At 33.0% G+C, this 17085-nt stretch overlaps 1 protein-coding gene across 7 annotated transcripts in view; it reads right to left on the reverse strand.

Annotated features, from left to right (window-relative positions):
- Nucleotides 1-13088, reverse strand: part of LOC108345529 (uncharacterized) — a 43382-nt gene extending 30294 nt beyond the window's left edge. For 4 of the 7 annotated variants that reach the window (XR_008250207.1, XR_008250208.1, XM_052879774.1 and 1 more), the window contains exons 1-15: nt 12794-13088; nt 12628-12711; nt 11673-11760; nt 8239-8347; nt 6883-6981; nt 4396-4438; nt 3629-3700; nt 3432-3527; nt 3086-3322; nt 2719-2902; nt 2183-2294; nt 1986-2072; nt 1729-1867; nt 1387-1483; nt 1211-1273 (exon numbers count right to left, since the gene is read on the reverse strand). Coding sequence is in view for 4 of the 7 variants with exons in the window: in XM_052879774.1 (XP_052735734.1) it covers nt 1211-1273; nt 1387-1483; nt 1729-1867; nt 1986-2072; nt 2183-2294; nt 2719-2902; nt 3086-3322; nt 3432-3527; nt 3629-3700; nt 4396-4438; nt 6883-6981; nt 8239-8347; nt 11673-11760; nt 12628-12711; nt 12794-12799 (1516 nt within the window). In the remaining 3 variants the exon portion in view is untranslated. Of the gene's footprint in view, nt 1-1210; nt 1274-1386; nt 1484-1728; nt 1868-1985; nt 2073-2182; nt 2295-2718; nt 2903-3085; nt 3323-3431; nt 3528-3628; nt 3701-4395; nt 4439-6882; nt 6982-8238; nt 8348-8659; nt 8738-11672; nt 11761-12627; nt 12712-12793 lie in introns of those variants that run through there. The other 3 variants (XM_052879773.1, XM_052879775.1, XR_008250209.1) reach the window with 3 other exon arrangements.
- Nucleotides 13089-17085: the final 3997 nt, after the last annotated feature.

Genomic DNA, 17085 nt, shown 5'->3' on the forward strand with positions numbered 1-17085 from the left:
TGGTAGTCCTCTAGTACCATGTTGAGAAGAGAGAAACCAAGAAGGAATACAACGAAATTTGTGCGTTGGGTACACACATATATTCTTTTTTATAATGAACAAGAGATACAATAATAAGGAACAAAATTAATATCTAATAGGGAAAATATTTGATAAGATATTTCCCTAAGAAATACATCATATCTCTAAAATAATCAACTCATTTCAAATTGCGATATTGTATTTTAGTTGTTAAGTAATTTGTGATGCCCCCCACAATAGGTCCCTAGCCATTCCATTTCAAATATTAGTTTCATTCTTTTAATAATAAAAATGGGATTGAATTATCAAGGAAGAGGCTACCACAGGCATTTTATAATATTTGCGGTGTCATTGCCCAAGAGTGAGTTATAATTTTCAGCTTGAGAGGCCACTATGTCCTAAAACTATGGCAGCACTTCAAAATCATGGCCTTTTACTTAAATACTCTTTAACATATTTCTAACCCACCAAATACCAATGGCACAAACGCCCTTGCCTCCAACTACCTTGGTCCAATTCTAACTTGTCTTCAATTCCCAGCTTTGGATTGTACTTAATGTTTGCGTCTCAAAGGCCACAGGTCTTACTTTCCTTTATTGCCTGAACTTGGGATTCTTTTCTTAAGTTTTAGAAGCCACAGGTCTGTCTGCCTTCCATTACTGAGCTTCTTTTTTGTTGAGTATTTCATTTTGTTATCGGCCACTTTTTCTAATTGGGTGGTTACAAGTCTTCCTTAGTTTTATAGGCTTTGGTACCATATTAGAATTATGAGGGTGTGCGTAAGTGAGAGTTAGTAAGCTTTCAACTTGAGTAACTTGCATGTACAAGTCTCTTATCACTTTGGATCATTACCCTATTACATATGATTTAACTTGTTTCTATCCTGTGAATGTGGCATTTGTATTTCAACAAGGCATCAATGACAATGCAATTTTACCACATTTTGAGTTTACATTTTCAAGGCAACAACTCCTCATTTGCAGCACTAAATGGAGTTCTAAACCAATTACTGACATTATAAAGCAGGACTCTGTCTCCTGTCCACATCTGCTTGTATGCAGTCTGTATTCTATGTTCAGTAGTATAACAGCTTAAAGAAAATCCAGCAATAGAAAAGACAAATATCAACAAGAACATAATTGCAGCATAATAATAACATGTGCAATGTTTTATAATCTTGGTTTCGTACCTGATACAGAAGCATGAAGATAGTCTGAATTGCCCTCATCATTAAATGCTGTTGCAGAAGCCACTAAATAAAAAAGAAAAGTCACATTATCATAAGATTGTACATGCAGAAAAAGAAAGTAATACAATTGTATGAAGAAAAAGACAACATTGTAGAAATTTTTATAGAGGTTTTACATCGTAGCTCGCACTCTACAATGAAACTGAAGAGATTAGCAGCAGCTGTTATCCCATCAGGCGGAAGCAAAGCATTCACATTCATTGTATTTATTGGCTGGAAAGAGAAATAAATATAGTTCAGTGTAATGACAAGAACTAGCATATGATTAATGGGCCTTGGGGACGCTACCCTGGCTGGGATGTCCATATTACATAATGTCACCTACTACGTGAATTTTATGGAAAAAAATAATAATACCAGAACTAAACAAGTTTCCTTATTTTATTTTCATTGAAAAATTGTTATTAGAATTAGATGAAACAAGGTAAATGTTGCAAACAATTCATTCAAATGAATACCGTTAGAATGGCAGTCCAAGTATCCAATAAAACATCACGTGCTTCCCAGCTCCAAGTCTCCTCTTCTGTGTTACTAGTCATGAGGACTTTAATAACTTCAGACATCAACATTGACAAAAAGGTAAGAGTACCCATAGGCCTAAAGTATCAAAACAAAATGTTTACCCTCGTCAGTTTATTTCAACTGTCATTATGGTCAACACTGAGAAATTATGCTAAACCCTAAACCTACACTATCGAATTACGCTAACTATGACCTCATAGATTTTAGCAAACCGTCAAAATCATGGGGAGTTGTTACATTTGCAATGGCCAATAATGCTCGACAGCCATCAAGCATCTCACTGAATGAAACCAACATCAAGTTGAGGGTTAAATACATATTGTAAAAAATGATCAGATGGGTATGTGCAGGTAGGTAACCGTGCATTATGCAGATGAATATTCTCCAAACCTGTCACTTTTCCCATTTTCAATAGCTTTTGAAACAGCATCAGGAGGATCTACCCACTCTATTATCCCAGATAGGAGCTGCAGAAGATGTTGCTCATGCATTTTTCTATCATCTAAATCACGGAACAAACAATGTCAGAGAAATTCAAATAAAGGATTTCCAAAACTTATATATTTTAGGGGACAGGGGTTGTAATGGTTACACAGAGAAACATGTCCCTGAGGCTTAAGACTGGTCAGGATCCTTTCATCAATAACTAGTAATCCAATAAAATCCAGCAGTACAACTGTGCGAGTAGCAGTTTGAAATTTTTTATATTGAAGCAAGAACCGCAAAGGTTGTAATGAAGAGTTTAAAAACTTTAAAGCAACATGGACTTCAAAAACCATTATCACTATAGTCTCATTTCATGCTTCTCATAAGACATCTCTGTCAAATCCCCCCTAATATAGGTAGAATACTTATCAACTTGAAGATTGTAATTCTAATAAAATGAACATACAATACGCGAAAGGGAAGACAAGTAATACTTATACCAGAAAGAAATACAGGTCCTGTTAAAGAACAAAATTGTACAACTAGCTTTCGAGCAGAGACTGCAACAGGGCAGTCAATCCAGTATCCTTCGCGTGAAAATTTCAGCCTCAATGCTGCATATAAACTCAAAAGCCATCCAACATGACCACTTAAAACTAACACATCACGCCATTCAGAACCAGGCTGCATATTAGCATGAAAAAGAGAATGAAGGCCAATTGAAGGGAGATTTACAGTCTAAATTTCTAGTTATGACCTAATCATCATGTTTCTTGCTTAATGTGCAATGATGACCAATTTGTAGTGTGTTACGTTTAGTTCTATCAAATGCATGTGCATTGTTAAGTAAGCAAACCAACTCATTACCTGCACTACGTGACATTCAGACTTTTTGAGAGAATCCCCATCCTGTCTAACTCCAGAAGAGAAGACATTTACATTTAGTTTTGTGTCACTGTTATTGCTACGAAAATCCCAATTCAGGATTTGAAGCATGAGATCCAGTGCAGCAGTGCAAACTTTAACCTCAGGTACAGCAGAGTCAGATTCAATAATCTGGTTTGTGACACTTAAGGCGGCTTCTTGGGTCCAATGGTAGAATGTCTATAATATAAAAGAGGGGGTACCAATTCAGGAAGTTATTGCTAATTCTAATGAAAATCAATTACCTGGTAAAAGAAAACTCAAAATAAATATTAAAAATCAGAAAGACCTTCAGGTACTCCCGTTCAAATGACCTCCTACACTGCTCATGAAATTCCCTTGGAAGGCCCATAGCACTTGAAGTAGATGGAGAAAATTCTGATAGCTATAGATATTGAATTAAATAAAAAAACTAAAACAACACGTTCAAAGCCAAGGCAATAAGAAGAAATGGGTAAAATTTCTTAATCGTAAAAAGTCTAATACCAATGATTCAAGGAATTTTATTCCAGCAAACTGCATGTCTATCCCATCAGCACCCACAACGGCCTTGTTCACCTGCAAGACATAAAACTGTCAGACTTGCATGAAATATGGATGTTTGAGAGTAAACTAAAAATCCTGAATGGTATAGCGTCTTAAAGTTAAGTGAATAGAATAAACAGAAGATGAGGCAAAGAATAGATTGTCCATCGCAATGGTTAGTCATTTAAACATTAAAATGTAAAGATGTTAAAATCTAGGAAAGAGAAAAACATTGAATAGAAACCGTGTGTTTCTAAGACTGCACGGATGCTTTATTGATACCGAGAAAAAAAAAATCAATCCAAGAAATAGGGGAGATTTTATATCCTCTTATAACAAAGATATAATTCGAAAGTAAATAAAAAAAGTTCTGAATAATATAATATACACACACATATATATAATCTAGACATTCCTAATTATTTAAGATCAGCTCCTTATTCCTATAATTATAATAATATTTCTGATTATAAAGATCAGCTCCTTATTTCTACGCAATCCCATACCGAGCAACCCAACAAAAAGTTTCTGTCCAACTAAAAAAAAGCAAACTACCACTTAAATTTACTTTAGTAGTTCAGTCATCAGTGTAATCAATTCAGAGAAATTTGAACAGCCCACTGATATAGGAGCGGCATTAAGAAAAAGTAGCAGACAGGCAAAAAGTGTAATATTGAGACCAAAAAAAGCTGAAAGCAATTATAAACAGAAACAAAATATGTCGGCACCTGATAAAAGAAAACCACCTTCTCTCCAACCATAAACTCAAGCCTACAAGAAAATATTTACCAAACAAACTATAAGACAAATGAAACCATAACCACAAAACTTTAACTGTACGGATCTGCAAGAATATAATAATATTTTTCTTCTAAAGAAAATACACAACTTGCTATAATATAAGCACCACATAGAAGGAAAAAAAACACTACAAATCTTTAATTAGAACAAGTGCAATGCAGGATGTCTCAAACAATTATTGTTGATGTTTAACCAAGTCAAAGTGTGTTTATAGTTTTAGCAAAGTCAATATCTAAAGAAAGGATTACAAGGGTCGGTTCTTGCTGAAAATCGCATTCCAACATGGATCATTCAATCCAACTCTTTTTTTGCTTACCCTAAAAATCATGTAACTAGCATAAAATGCATTTAAGGAGTTTTGTCCTCACTTAGAAGCTATTAAAGTATAGTTACTCAACGGGAATACTTTTCTGCACTAGAGGGCTATCTGACAAAGTACTTTTGCTAAGTAACTACACTCTAATAGAAGCATTCAATTGTGGGATCATGACTACGAAAAACATATTTGCAGGAGCAAACAAAACAAGTCAGGTCCCCCAAACCATCTAAGAAACTACTTTTAAATGCAGGATTCCCTAAATGCTGCTGCGCAACCCTTGATCTAGCTCTCCCAACCCTTCTACCTTAATAATGTGTTGTACTTTATGGCCACTTGGGAAAGTTATACTTGCTAACCAGGTCCAGTCTCCAACTAACCGTGAGTCACCAGTTTGATTTAAAACCTCCAAGTCAAACAGGTCTATTTCAGTTTAAATGCATGACCAATTGAATAATATGCTCAGAAAGGCTAGCCAACTACTTTCTGGTTTAACCAGTTGGACCGACTGCTTTGAACTGAGTCTAATAAATATACTCAATGGAGTATTTAAGTGTTTGGTTCTTCCTCCTTAATAGCTTTGTGGTTGAGTTTCCCAAGTGCTTCGGTACTCAACATATAATATCAAAAGAATTCACTCAATCATCATCTTGTTAAGAAAAATGCGTACCATGTCTCAAATCTTTATCTTACCCCTTAGATTGGAAACAAAAATCCTTGGACATGAAAAAACTATTAAGACCTTCATCCATCTGAAATATTTTATGCTTCATTCAAAAATTTCTTTGGCGGTGAAACTTTTAAAAGTAGTCACATTACATTAAAACTTGGCCATCTATATATTAATATCTGGTTAGTATTTACTTCTCTGGTTGTCATTTAAATTTGACTCACTTAATGTATGTATGCATGTGTATGTGTGTAAACATGTTTCCCGAAACTTCTCAAATGTGTATATATAGAACTTCAAGAAAAAGTTTGGGTGGCCACAGCTTCCTTGTCCCTAAGAAGCTCCACTGCTGGATATGATCTCAACAATATCATTATATTTTCAAAATACCAAAACAATCATTGGTGTTCAGTATGGAATTAGTTTTTTTTTCAGGAAGAACGAGATGTCAAGTTTGTTTCTAAGCTAGTCCCTCAGTTAATCAGGCATGGGACATGATTTAACTATTCTGATTCCAATTTCAAGTGAGGAAGAGCTTTTAAAATTTCAAACGCCTCAGCCTACTTTGTTAATATTTGGAGGGTTTTGGGTTTACTTATCTCAAAGAGCTTTTTCATTAATTCGATAGATAAATCATTATGCAATCATATAATTTTATTTATACAGTAATTTTTATAATTTTTTAAGTCACTAGTGTTTATTGAAAGTGAACAAGAATTTTAATAACAGTCTCTGAATGTAAATAACTTATATTGATGCACTAAAGTTGTATCTGCAATGTAAGATTTTTTAATAATACTGCATGTTAGTAGATACAAGTAAGTTATACAGTTTATGTCGTTATTATGATATTAAATATTCTACTAGAGGTTCTTAGAAGCTGGTAGAAGGTTCTAGAGATCTTCTTGTAATTACTACTTGGTTAGACTTCTCTCTCTCTCTGTATTAATTCTTTCAAGTCCATTTGTACAGCTAGTAAGACTCTATGTACAGCTGTAAGATTATTAGTGAGCTAGTTAGTACAGCTGTCAATAAGCAATGTCTATAAAAACATTCTGTACTCATGTTTCAGAACCGAGATACAATAATAAAAATATTCAGTTCATTCTCTTTAATTCTATTTTGAGTTTAGTTACTCTAAGACGGCAGTTTGAAAAAAATCTCTACAGCATCTGCACTCACTCCCATTTAACGCTCTAGTGAATTAAATTCTATAACAAGTAGGATCTCTCTCAAACAAAGCTAATCATTCAATTCAATGTGAATTTAGACAGTCACTAAAGTAAGACCCCGACCTGCCAAAAGTTTGCAACAAAAAGAATCCAGATTACAAATATATGTATAAATGAGACATGGTTGTATATGCCGGTTACATATTCAGTTAATCTCCTAATAAAACTAAAATCAAAAATAGAATACACTACTTACCAACCCCTTTTCATCAACTGACTAGCCACAGATGCGACCTTTGCTTGAACATAACCATCAGGAGAACTAGCATGTTGCATGATATAGCATAGACAAAAACTGCAAGTAACAGATATTGAAGGAGGAATCGGACATCAGAGTAAAAGAATAAAACTTCTGTTTTTGGTAAAACTGAGTGGCATTTGTCACATTAGCAAAGTGGTTATTTCTGCTACATACACATCAGCAAAATACTTATTTCTGTTGAGCTAAGTCCGACATCAGCTTCATGCTTGTATTATATAAATTGCATCTCTCACTTTAAGAAATCAGAAAAGAAATAATTGAAGCATTATTTTTCAGATTTACATTTACCGTTTTTTTCTTTAGATCTAAGTTTTATTTAGACAATCAGTAACTAAAGATCAAATAGAAGCATCAGCATGACTGAGTCTGATAGAAAGTTGTCTTGTAACTATCAAACAAGAGACACGTTATACATATTTGGCTCCCTCCCAGTTCTTGAGGCAACGATTTAGGAACAACCATACTACTTGAAGCCATAACAATATATTTGGTAGCATACATAGTTCCATTCCATGCACTACATTTAGGTGGATCGATAAGGAAAGTCTAAAAACAAATGGCACAACAATGTTTTCCTTTTTTATGACACAGGAAAAAAGATCAAGTATCATTTTTATTAAATCCAGACAGCTATTAAAGTGGTATACATACATCAGTTATGTTTTACTATTACATTCCTGATAGGCCCTTCAATTTTATTTATAGATTTTGTACTTCTTTAGGTGTGCTTTGTATTTCATTCAATTTTGCAGTCCATGGGCATATGCATAGTCCTGAAAGTCCATGCCTTTTCCTATTTTATTTCTCTCATTACAGCTTTTCTTAACCACAAAAAATTTGTGCTAAATATGATGTAAGAATCTCTACATTATCCTACGCAACAGCATAACACACAGAAGGAAAGGGTGGCTGCAGTATGAAAATTCTTGCCCCAAACCCAATAAATGGGATGGGTGTCTTTAGGATAAATTAATGCTTAATCCAAATAATCGGTTAGGCTTGGGCCAGTTGGGATGGGATGAATGTGTTTGGGATATATTAACCCAAACCAAAAAGGTTTATTTCCCACAAAATCATGGATACACAACTCAAGCCTTTTTTACCTTTGGGTTGGATTGAGAGGCTTCACAAGAGTAATGTTGTCAACAGTAACAACTTTTTGGAAATGTATGAAACAACTGCTATTAGGTGCATAAAAAAGATATGTAATTGTAAACTATATGAACAAGGCCGCTTATGAAGGAAATATCAAAAACGACACAAAAGTTAGTGGAATAGAAATTAGAAAACCTTATCAAGTTTCTCTTGACATCAGCACTGAGAACAACCCATTCTCTAATAGCAGCTTCTCGGATTGCTGCAGCCGCTTGAAACCTGGCAGTTGCCACCTGTGAATTTTCTGCACAGATAAAACCAATGCAGTATTGTAGAAAACCTATAAGTTAAAAGAGAGACAATTCCTAAGAACTTCATTCGTATTTCATATTCTAGTCTCACAAAATATGAGATCAATTTAAATAGTAACAGAGACTAGAACAAGATAAGCAACAAGATAGTCTAACTATGTTGATGCAGCAAAGCGAAACAACTTATAAAGTACCATCTAACTACAGCAACTAACTATGCTGTTGATAAAAAAAGAAGCTGATGTAGCATAAGACAAACAACATTAACTAATCATGATCATGAGGCAGATAGTCAATCAGCTTACAAAGAAAAAGAGCAGAACTCTACTCCTCCTCCACAAACTCGGGCTTGTGAGAAACTCAAAACCCTGAGTTAAGCAAGTCTTCAAAAGAGCTTGGTCAGGATAAGAGCAACCAGAGCTTGGGCCAGAACATTAGAGACAACAAGTAACTTTTTGAGAATGATATATATTCTAGATATTTTTTATTATATAATACTTGCTCCTTATTTCTATAGTTATAACATGTCACCTCAAGTTTAAACATACAAGTTATACACACCCAGCTTGCTACAAATATTTTCAATATTTGGTCCTCTTAGAGACTTGGTGAATAGAATTGACAAATCTAATGCCAATATCTCCAGGTTCAGTTTTTTAAGAAATGACAATCCATCTCAATATGTTTGGTAACCTCATCAAAGATAAGATCACGAGAAATGTTTAATACTTTCTGGTCATCGCATATAAGGTGTATTAAGGAACTTTCTTGGAATTTAAGCTCTTTAAGGTGTTGTTTAAGCCATGAGCTCACAAATGACTAATGTCATTGTCCCATATTCAACTTTTGCACTTTATTGTGCCACAACATTTTGTTTATGCTTTTCCTCGATACTAAATTACATTCAACAATAGCACAATACCTTGAAGTGGAGTGTCTCTCGCTCGGTGACCCTGCCCAATGAGAGTCACATACCCAACAATTTGAGTATTTCCCTTATCTTCATAAATGAAGCCTTTTCCAAGACCATTCTCAATATAGTTTATGATCCATATGACGGCATCCCAATCGTAACAACAAGGAGATTTGAAAATTGAATTATTATGTTCACTACAAAGGTAAGGTCAGGATGAGTCAACAATGAGCTAATTTAACAAACCAACCAATCTTTTGTACCTCGCAAGATCATAATACAGTTTTCTTTGGACAAGTACAAGTTTGACACTTGGATCCATTAGTGTCTCCATAGATTTAACATTTAACATTCATGTTTCTTTTAAAAAGTTCAAAGCATATATTCTTTAAGATATGACCAAACCATTCTTCAATTGTGCAACTTTTTATACCAAGGAAATACCTAAAGTGTCCAAGATTTTTTTGAGAAAGATACTGTTATAGTTGGCCAATGCCCTACTTATCACTATTTATAATAACAATGTCATCCACACATACAATGTGATAGACACATCTTTGGGGAGAATGACAGTGAAACAGAAAATGATCACCATTGTATGAATTTTCTTTCCCATGTCTACAATTCCCCATTGACCTCAACAAGACACTAAATATCAAGGGTGTCTTCCTTCATGGTGATGTAAAGGAGGAAATCTACATAAAGCAACCTCTTAGGTTTGTTGCACGAGGAAAATACAGGTTAGTTTGTAAATTATGTCAATCCATGTGATCTAAAACAATCTCCACCTGTTTGGTTTGGCGAAATTAGCCACATTGTACAAATGTATGCATTAAAACATAGTGAAACATACATTCAATCTCTTATTGTCTGATAAGAAATGCGTGCACTTAATTGTGTAAGTTGACATAGTCATTATAGAGAATTTTTTCACTAAAATTTCTTATTTAAAGAACCATTTATGCAATCACTTTTAGACCAAAGATCTCAAATACACTACTTGTGTATTGAAGTAGCTCAATCAAAGGTTTTGTAATCTCTCAAAGAAAATATGCCTTAGATACAAGAAACCGATATAATTTATTGTAGACCTATGGATAGTCCTATAGATTCAAATTAGAAATTAATGGTAGAATAAAGTGAACCTTTCTCAAACCTAAAAGATATAAAAGAACCTTCCGCATTTGGAATGCTCCTCATCTTGATCTCTAGAAAGTTGTCATTTGCACCCTCAAAGAGACTCAAAATAGGGATTGGTATATGAAGATAATGGAAAACTCATATATATGGTTATTATGATGCTAATAGGGCAAAATCTCCTGTAAACAAGTATCTCACTATTTTAGAAATCTCACACTGACTAGAGATAAAACCAATTTAAAATATATATAAGTGGGTGCATACCTTAACTTATAAGCCAGTTTTGTAAGGTTAAGTTAAGTTTAAAGTTCACTTCTTAATATGGCATCAAACCATAGGTTAGAGTTTATTATAGTGAAATTTGTTATTTATTGGATTTATTGTTCCACCCATCATTAAACTATCATCGGACCACCAATTAATATTTAGTCTTATGCTCGATATGTATATGCCTCGACGTGAGGAATGTGTTAGAAGTTTCCCATTACCTAGAAATAAGACAAATTTACAATATAAAGTACAAACCCCACCTTACAAGTTGGTTTTGTAAGAATGAGTTAGGCTTAAGGTTCACTTCTTAACACACTACTAAATATTGTGTTTTCATTAGAGGCAATATTATTTATTAAAAAAGCAAGAACCAGGATGTGCTTGCTTGATCTAGTATTGAAGTTGACTATAGGGCAATAGCGTAGTTCACTTATGAATTGGTGTGGATAAAACAATTCCTCCAAGAACTAAAAGTTGGTGAAATTCAACAAATGAGAACATATTGTGATAATCATGCAGCTATTCACATTGCTTTTGTTCCTATATTTTGTGAGAGAACAAGATACACAATAACCTTTTGTCATTATGTCCAAGAAAAGTTGTTGTCCAAGGAAATTTGCACAAAATTTGTTAACTCCAATAATCACCTTTCAAGTGTTTTGACTAAATCCTTGAATTCAATTTGTATGTTTTACAATCGATATTAATGGAGAGTGTTAGAATAGTTTAACTTGTTAGAATAGGTTAACTTATCTTTTTGTTTATCTCTAGAAAGCTAAAAAGTTTCTTTCATTTGTCACCTAGGTGTAGTCTTTTCATGTCTTAGTATCTTTGGTGCAAGGACTCTTATATATAAATGCATAAATAGGCTGAGAGATGTATTAATTTCTTAAACATTCTTTCTCATACGTCCACTCTCATGTATTTGAATGAACAATATTATTTGCATTACACGATAGGCAGATATTTTGTTTGTCACACAACATGAAACTCACCAAGAATGAATTGGCAAGTCTTATATGGCTGAGAAGACTGGCCTAATGACAAAATAACTGCCTCTGAAGCTCCTGGATTGATATGCATCTGAAAATAAATGCATCACAAGTATAAGAACATGACTACATATGCATATCTATTTGCATGTCTATATGTTCATATACATACATACATATGTATATACATATATCTACACACACTATAAATATATATATAGAGAGAGAGAGAGAGGGAGAGAGAGAGATAAAGGGAGAGATTTTATATCCGAGTAAAGGTAGTTCTCCTAGACTTGATGAATGGGTACTCGACAAGAACCAAAATTATTAGAAAAGAGACCAGGAGTTAAAGCAACATTTTATTATGCAATACAAATAGTAGAAAATGCAAAAAATATGATAGTGTGTTACACATTTATTTCTTGTCAAATATTTTGTACTAACAAATGAAGAAGATGTCAGAAGCAGTAACACACTTGCCATGTTCAGCAGTTTAACATCTGCCTTTTTTTCCGAAAAAATTGTTTACAGAGAAATTTTAAAGACAGGTAAATATAGTACCATATTAGTGTACATAACATAATAATTGATTCTTTTGTGCGTTAATGTGATCGTGCTATTTTTACCTTCTACTCTGGACAAAACAAATAAAACACTCAACAGAATAATCACGACCAATGGAATTACACTCCGCCGATCTCTCATTATTTACCACAAGCATGGCAGGAATAACAACAGACGTCAACTTACACATCAGATACTCAAGCAAGTTTTATAATCAGAACCAAAGAAAACAACTAAACGTGAAACGACGTTTTCATAATTAAGTATTTAGATTCTCGACAAAAATTCAGAACTAGGGAAAATGAGTTCCTTATTCTTAACTCTGCATTCTCTCCTTCTCCACTTCCAAAAAAAAAAACGAGCGGGGATTATAGCGGGACAGAATGATTGGAACCTGAATGGAAGTGCAAGCCTGCTCGATGGCTCGCATGGTGGACTGAAGCTCTTTCAAATCTGTAGTTGGAGTAAACCCTTGCATCTTCGCGAGAGAACAAATTGGAAAAAGGAATTGAAAATACTTTATCGAGATTCAATTAGTTTCATTGGCTAAATTTCGTTACATGCATTAACGGAAAGATCACCGCGGAAACACGCGTCGTGTCGTCGTCGATGATGACAAGAATCTTGAGAAGTGAATGAATCGGAAAAATGAGAAGAGGAGAGTGAAAGAGTGACAGTGTGAGGAGTTTAGGGTAGTGAGATAAGAAAGAAGAATTTATTTGAAGCGCGGTGAGAGCAGAAGCAGAGGGTCCATTGGACTGTGATGTGTCTGAGCGACTGGGTTCAGTCCCTCCACTTCTACTACACCCAACCCAGTCTCCTTTCTTCTGTCTGCCCAAGTTCCGAAATGCCAGAGTTTTTTTTTTCTTGACTTTACAATAATACTTGTAATAAATAATAAAATTAAAAATGTAATTGTTTTAAAATAAAAATAGCAAATTAAGAGACTAAAAAATATATATATCTTCTAGCCGCCATAATCCAATAAAAAAAGCCTACAAATACTAAATAAAAAATTGCTATTTACATTATTATGTGATTAATATGAGACTATGCCGACCTTGGTATTTGATATCTTGGGATTATTCGATTACGAAAACCCAAATACCTGAAAATTGTGTGAATTAATACATTCTATCTTTTAAAATATTTTTCCATAAGGTTTTACTTAGAAGTAAAATTTACTATTCATTAACTATGTTATCCATATATTTATTGTGTTGAAATAATTATAATTGTGAAGAACACAGATAGTTGACATTTCTCAAAATAATTTCAATGTTTATAGTACTTTTCTGAAATTCTTAATCTCTAATGAACGATCCTTGGTTTAGAAATAATAATTTTAATAATTTAGATAAGAGTAAATAAAAGCATATATAACTGTTATATGGCAGAGTTATTGGGATTGGGGTTTCACAAGTTAAGAACTTCATTTTGTTAATAACGTTTGTTTTATAGATTATAGATAAAATAATAAAATAGGAGAATCATTTATGAAATAAAAAATTGAGAATCCTCTTCAATTTTTTTATGTATTTTATTAGAAAGAAAACAACTGTAAGTTATTTATATGCAAGGGGCAATTTGTTGGACAAATCACACAAAAAATAATGTTTGTTTCAAATAAATGGATAATTTTTAAATCACTGAGTACAATTTTGCTTACCAATTTTGATAAAAAAAATATAGTATTTAAGATGATAATATATAGACACTCAATGTTTTACTCTACACGTATTCAATATGAACTATATTTTAATTTAAAAATATAAAATAAGTTTAAATAATTAAATAAAAATAGCTTTTTATTAAATTTTTGATAGTGATAAACAAGTTGAAAAGTGTACATATATAATTTTTCGTTGTTAAAAGGAGCGTGGTGACTTATTTGAATCTTTTAGCTTTAACTTTTACTAATTTTGATACACGTATTCAATATAAACTATATTTTAATCTAAAAATATAAAATAAGTTTAAATAATTAAATAAAAATAACTCTTTATTAAATTTTTGATAGAAATAAACAAGTTGAAAAGTGTATGTACCAGTAGGGATTGGGTAGGGATCGGGCAACATATAGACCGGACGTTCGCATAATCATGATTGTTCAATCACGCGACCTTGTCGCTCATCATCAGGAGGGGTCGGACAGTGTACAGACCGGACGTCCGTAGGTCCATGATTGTCCAATCACGCGACCTTGCCGCTCGTCATCAGGAGGGGCCGGACAGCATACAGACCAGATGTTCGTAGATCCATGATTATCCAATCATGCGGCCCTGCCGCTCGTCATCCGGACGAACATCAACTCATATGAGCTGGCCGGCTGTAAGACCAAATATCAGGAGGCCGGCCGACTCTACTGCCCGTTGACCAGATCAAGATTAAGGTAAATAGCTGTTAAAAACTATTGGGCCAAAGTTGGGCCGTGATTAACTTTTCACTAATCCTAAGCCCATAACAAAAACTATAAATACAGGTGGTGAAAGGTGAGTGGTAGAGGGGGCATTGATTGAGCATTTATTATTGTTCTATTGAAAAACGTCATTGTTCTCAAACTGACTTTGGCATCGGAGAATCTTTCGCAGGTCTCCCACCCGCAGAGGAGTGAGACGAGGAGTAAGGAGACGGTCGAGAAATAGGAAGAGGAGGACGTGAGGTATTACACGACTCAGCCCCTACAACCGAAAGAGTGTACATATATAATTTTTCGTTGTTAAAATGAGTGTGGTGACTTGTTTGAATCTCTTAAATTTTGAATTAGGTGAGAACCATGGATGTAAAGCTTGAGTTTGATGAAAATATTGCTTCAATATATTTTGTTCACTTAAATGGATTTGGGGGAGAGTGATTGAGTGGATTTAAAGGTAACTTTTTTTGTTGTTTATTTGAGTGAATTTGGAAGTAAATAAGAGTGAATTTTGGAGTAAATTTTTTTAATCTGTCATATCAATCAAATCCTACACTAATTCTTACAAATATTGCTTCCAAATTCATTCTCACTTACTTCTAAATCACTCAAATAAACAATAAAATATGAAGACGATATATGAAGTAAATATGACAACAAAATATTTGTCCTTTTTAGATCATTTTATTTAATTATCCTAAATACGAGTAGGAAAGAACAGTCGAAAATAGTAAGATTTATCTGATTAATATAGGGTTTTTGGCATTGTAACCGTGTTTGAATTGGACATTAAATTAAATATGTTTTTTCTATTCTAAATCAAACACAAATAATTTAAAATAGATTTAAAGGAGTGTTTATGAATTATTTAATTTAAAGTTTCAAGTTAGAATATTGTAGAGTCTAAACCTTTACAATATTTTCCTATTATAGTCAATCGGATTGTATGTTGAATATCAACTTTTATATTTTATGCATCGAACATATATAAAATCCTATAAAATAATATAAATCATACATTTAAAATTATATATTTAATATTATAGGAGATGTGTTTTAATTTATTTATACGGTTAATTAGTCTAAAATCGTTTCTAACAAGTCTTGTATTGTTATAATATATAACTAGAATAGTAACAGGTCGAGTCGGACATAAATAGAGTTTACCCGTTATTTGATCTGTACAAATAAATATATTTGCTACTTGCCCGTTACCTATGTAGATACTCATTTAAAAAATATTTGCGGATATTTTAAAATTTATAGGTACTCGTACGTATTTAAAAAATATATATTTTTATGACTTTTTAAAATAAATTTTGAATAAAATTACAAAAAATATATAATATAATATAAATTATCTATAAATTAAAAATTAATTTTAATTAAATTTAATTTAGTAAAACATAAATTAATTTTTTACTTTTATTTCTTATGGATAGCGGATACATGCGAGTATAAATAGTATAATACATGCACTCTACCTGTTTATAAGCGGATATTACAATATATGTCACCCGCAACTCGCGGATATCAACTATCTATCGTGGATTTTATCTATAGATACTCGTAGGTGTGGGTTTTTTTTGTCATCCTATATACAACCCCCAAGTTTTAGTTGGTTTCGTGTAAAAGTATTTGGTATTTGATCGTTCTCTGATATTGTGATGGCACGTTACATTTAATCTTAAGTCGTAAGAGACACTCAAGGCGAAAAGGCATAAAAGTGATATTTGAACTTTAACCAATATCCCAAACATCTCGTTGCATCAAAATGAAAACTTTTGAATCACTAGTCCATGATCGATTTTTGTAAGGAACATCCCTTACTTGGTATAAAGACATTTAAGACGGTATGTTATATTAATAATCATTAATCATAATTTGATGCTCAAACATCATAGGTATACCGTACTTAGTCAAAATTCCACGATGCATGTCAACATGACGGATCACAACTTCCCAACCTTAAGCTAAATAAGACATAAAGGCTGGAGTGATTAAGAAGATTGTCCTTATCGTGGTAGTACAAAGTCAACTTCACTCAAACTAAAGTCAAAGCAAACATTAGTCTTGTCAAAATCCGTCTTTTATTGAGTTTGATGTTAATGTTGACTTTAGTTTTGTAAATGCTAGCCTTTAGTTGAGTTAAGGTTGATATTGATCTTAGTTTATAAAATATTATGTTGGAGTTGATCTTGATATTGTTCTTGCTAATATCAACATCGTCAAGTCTATGTCGATATTGACCTTTGTCTCGCATGGGTAGTTTATAGTCGAATTGAGATTGATAATAACCTTGCTTTTACCAATGATAACTTTTTGTTGAGTTTGGATCAATATCAATGAGTTGGAATTAATATTAACCCTAATGTTTCCAAGATCAACATTTGATTGGGTTAAAATCAACATTGACTTTGATCCATTAATATTAACATA

The sequence above is a fragment of the Vigna angularis genome, chromosome 6 (genome assembly GCF_016808095.1).
Source record: "Vigna angularis cultivar LongXiaoDou No.4 chromosome 6, ASM1680809v1, whole genome shotgun sequence".
NCBI lineage: Eukaryota > Viridiplantae > Streptophyta > Magnoliopsida > Fabales > Fabaceae > Vigna > Vigna angularis.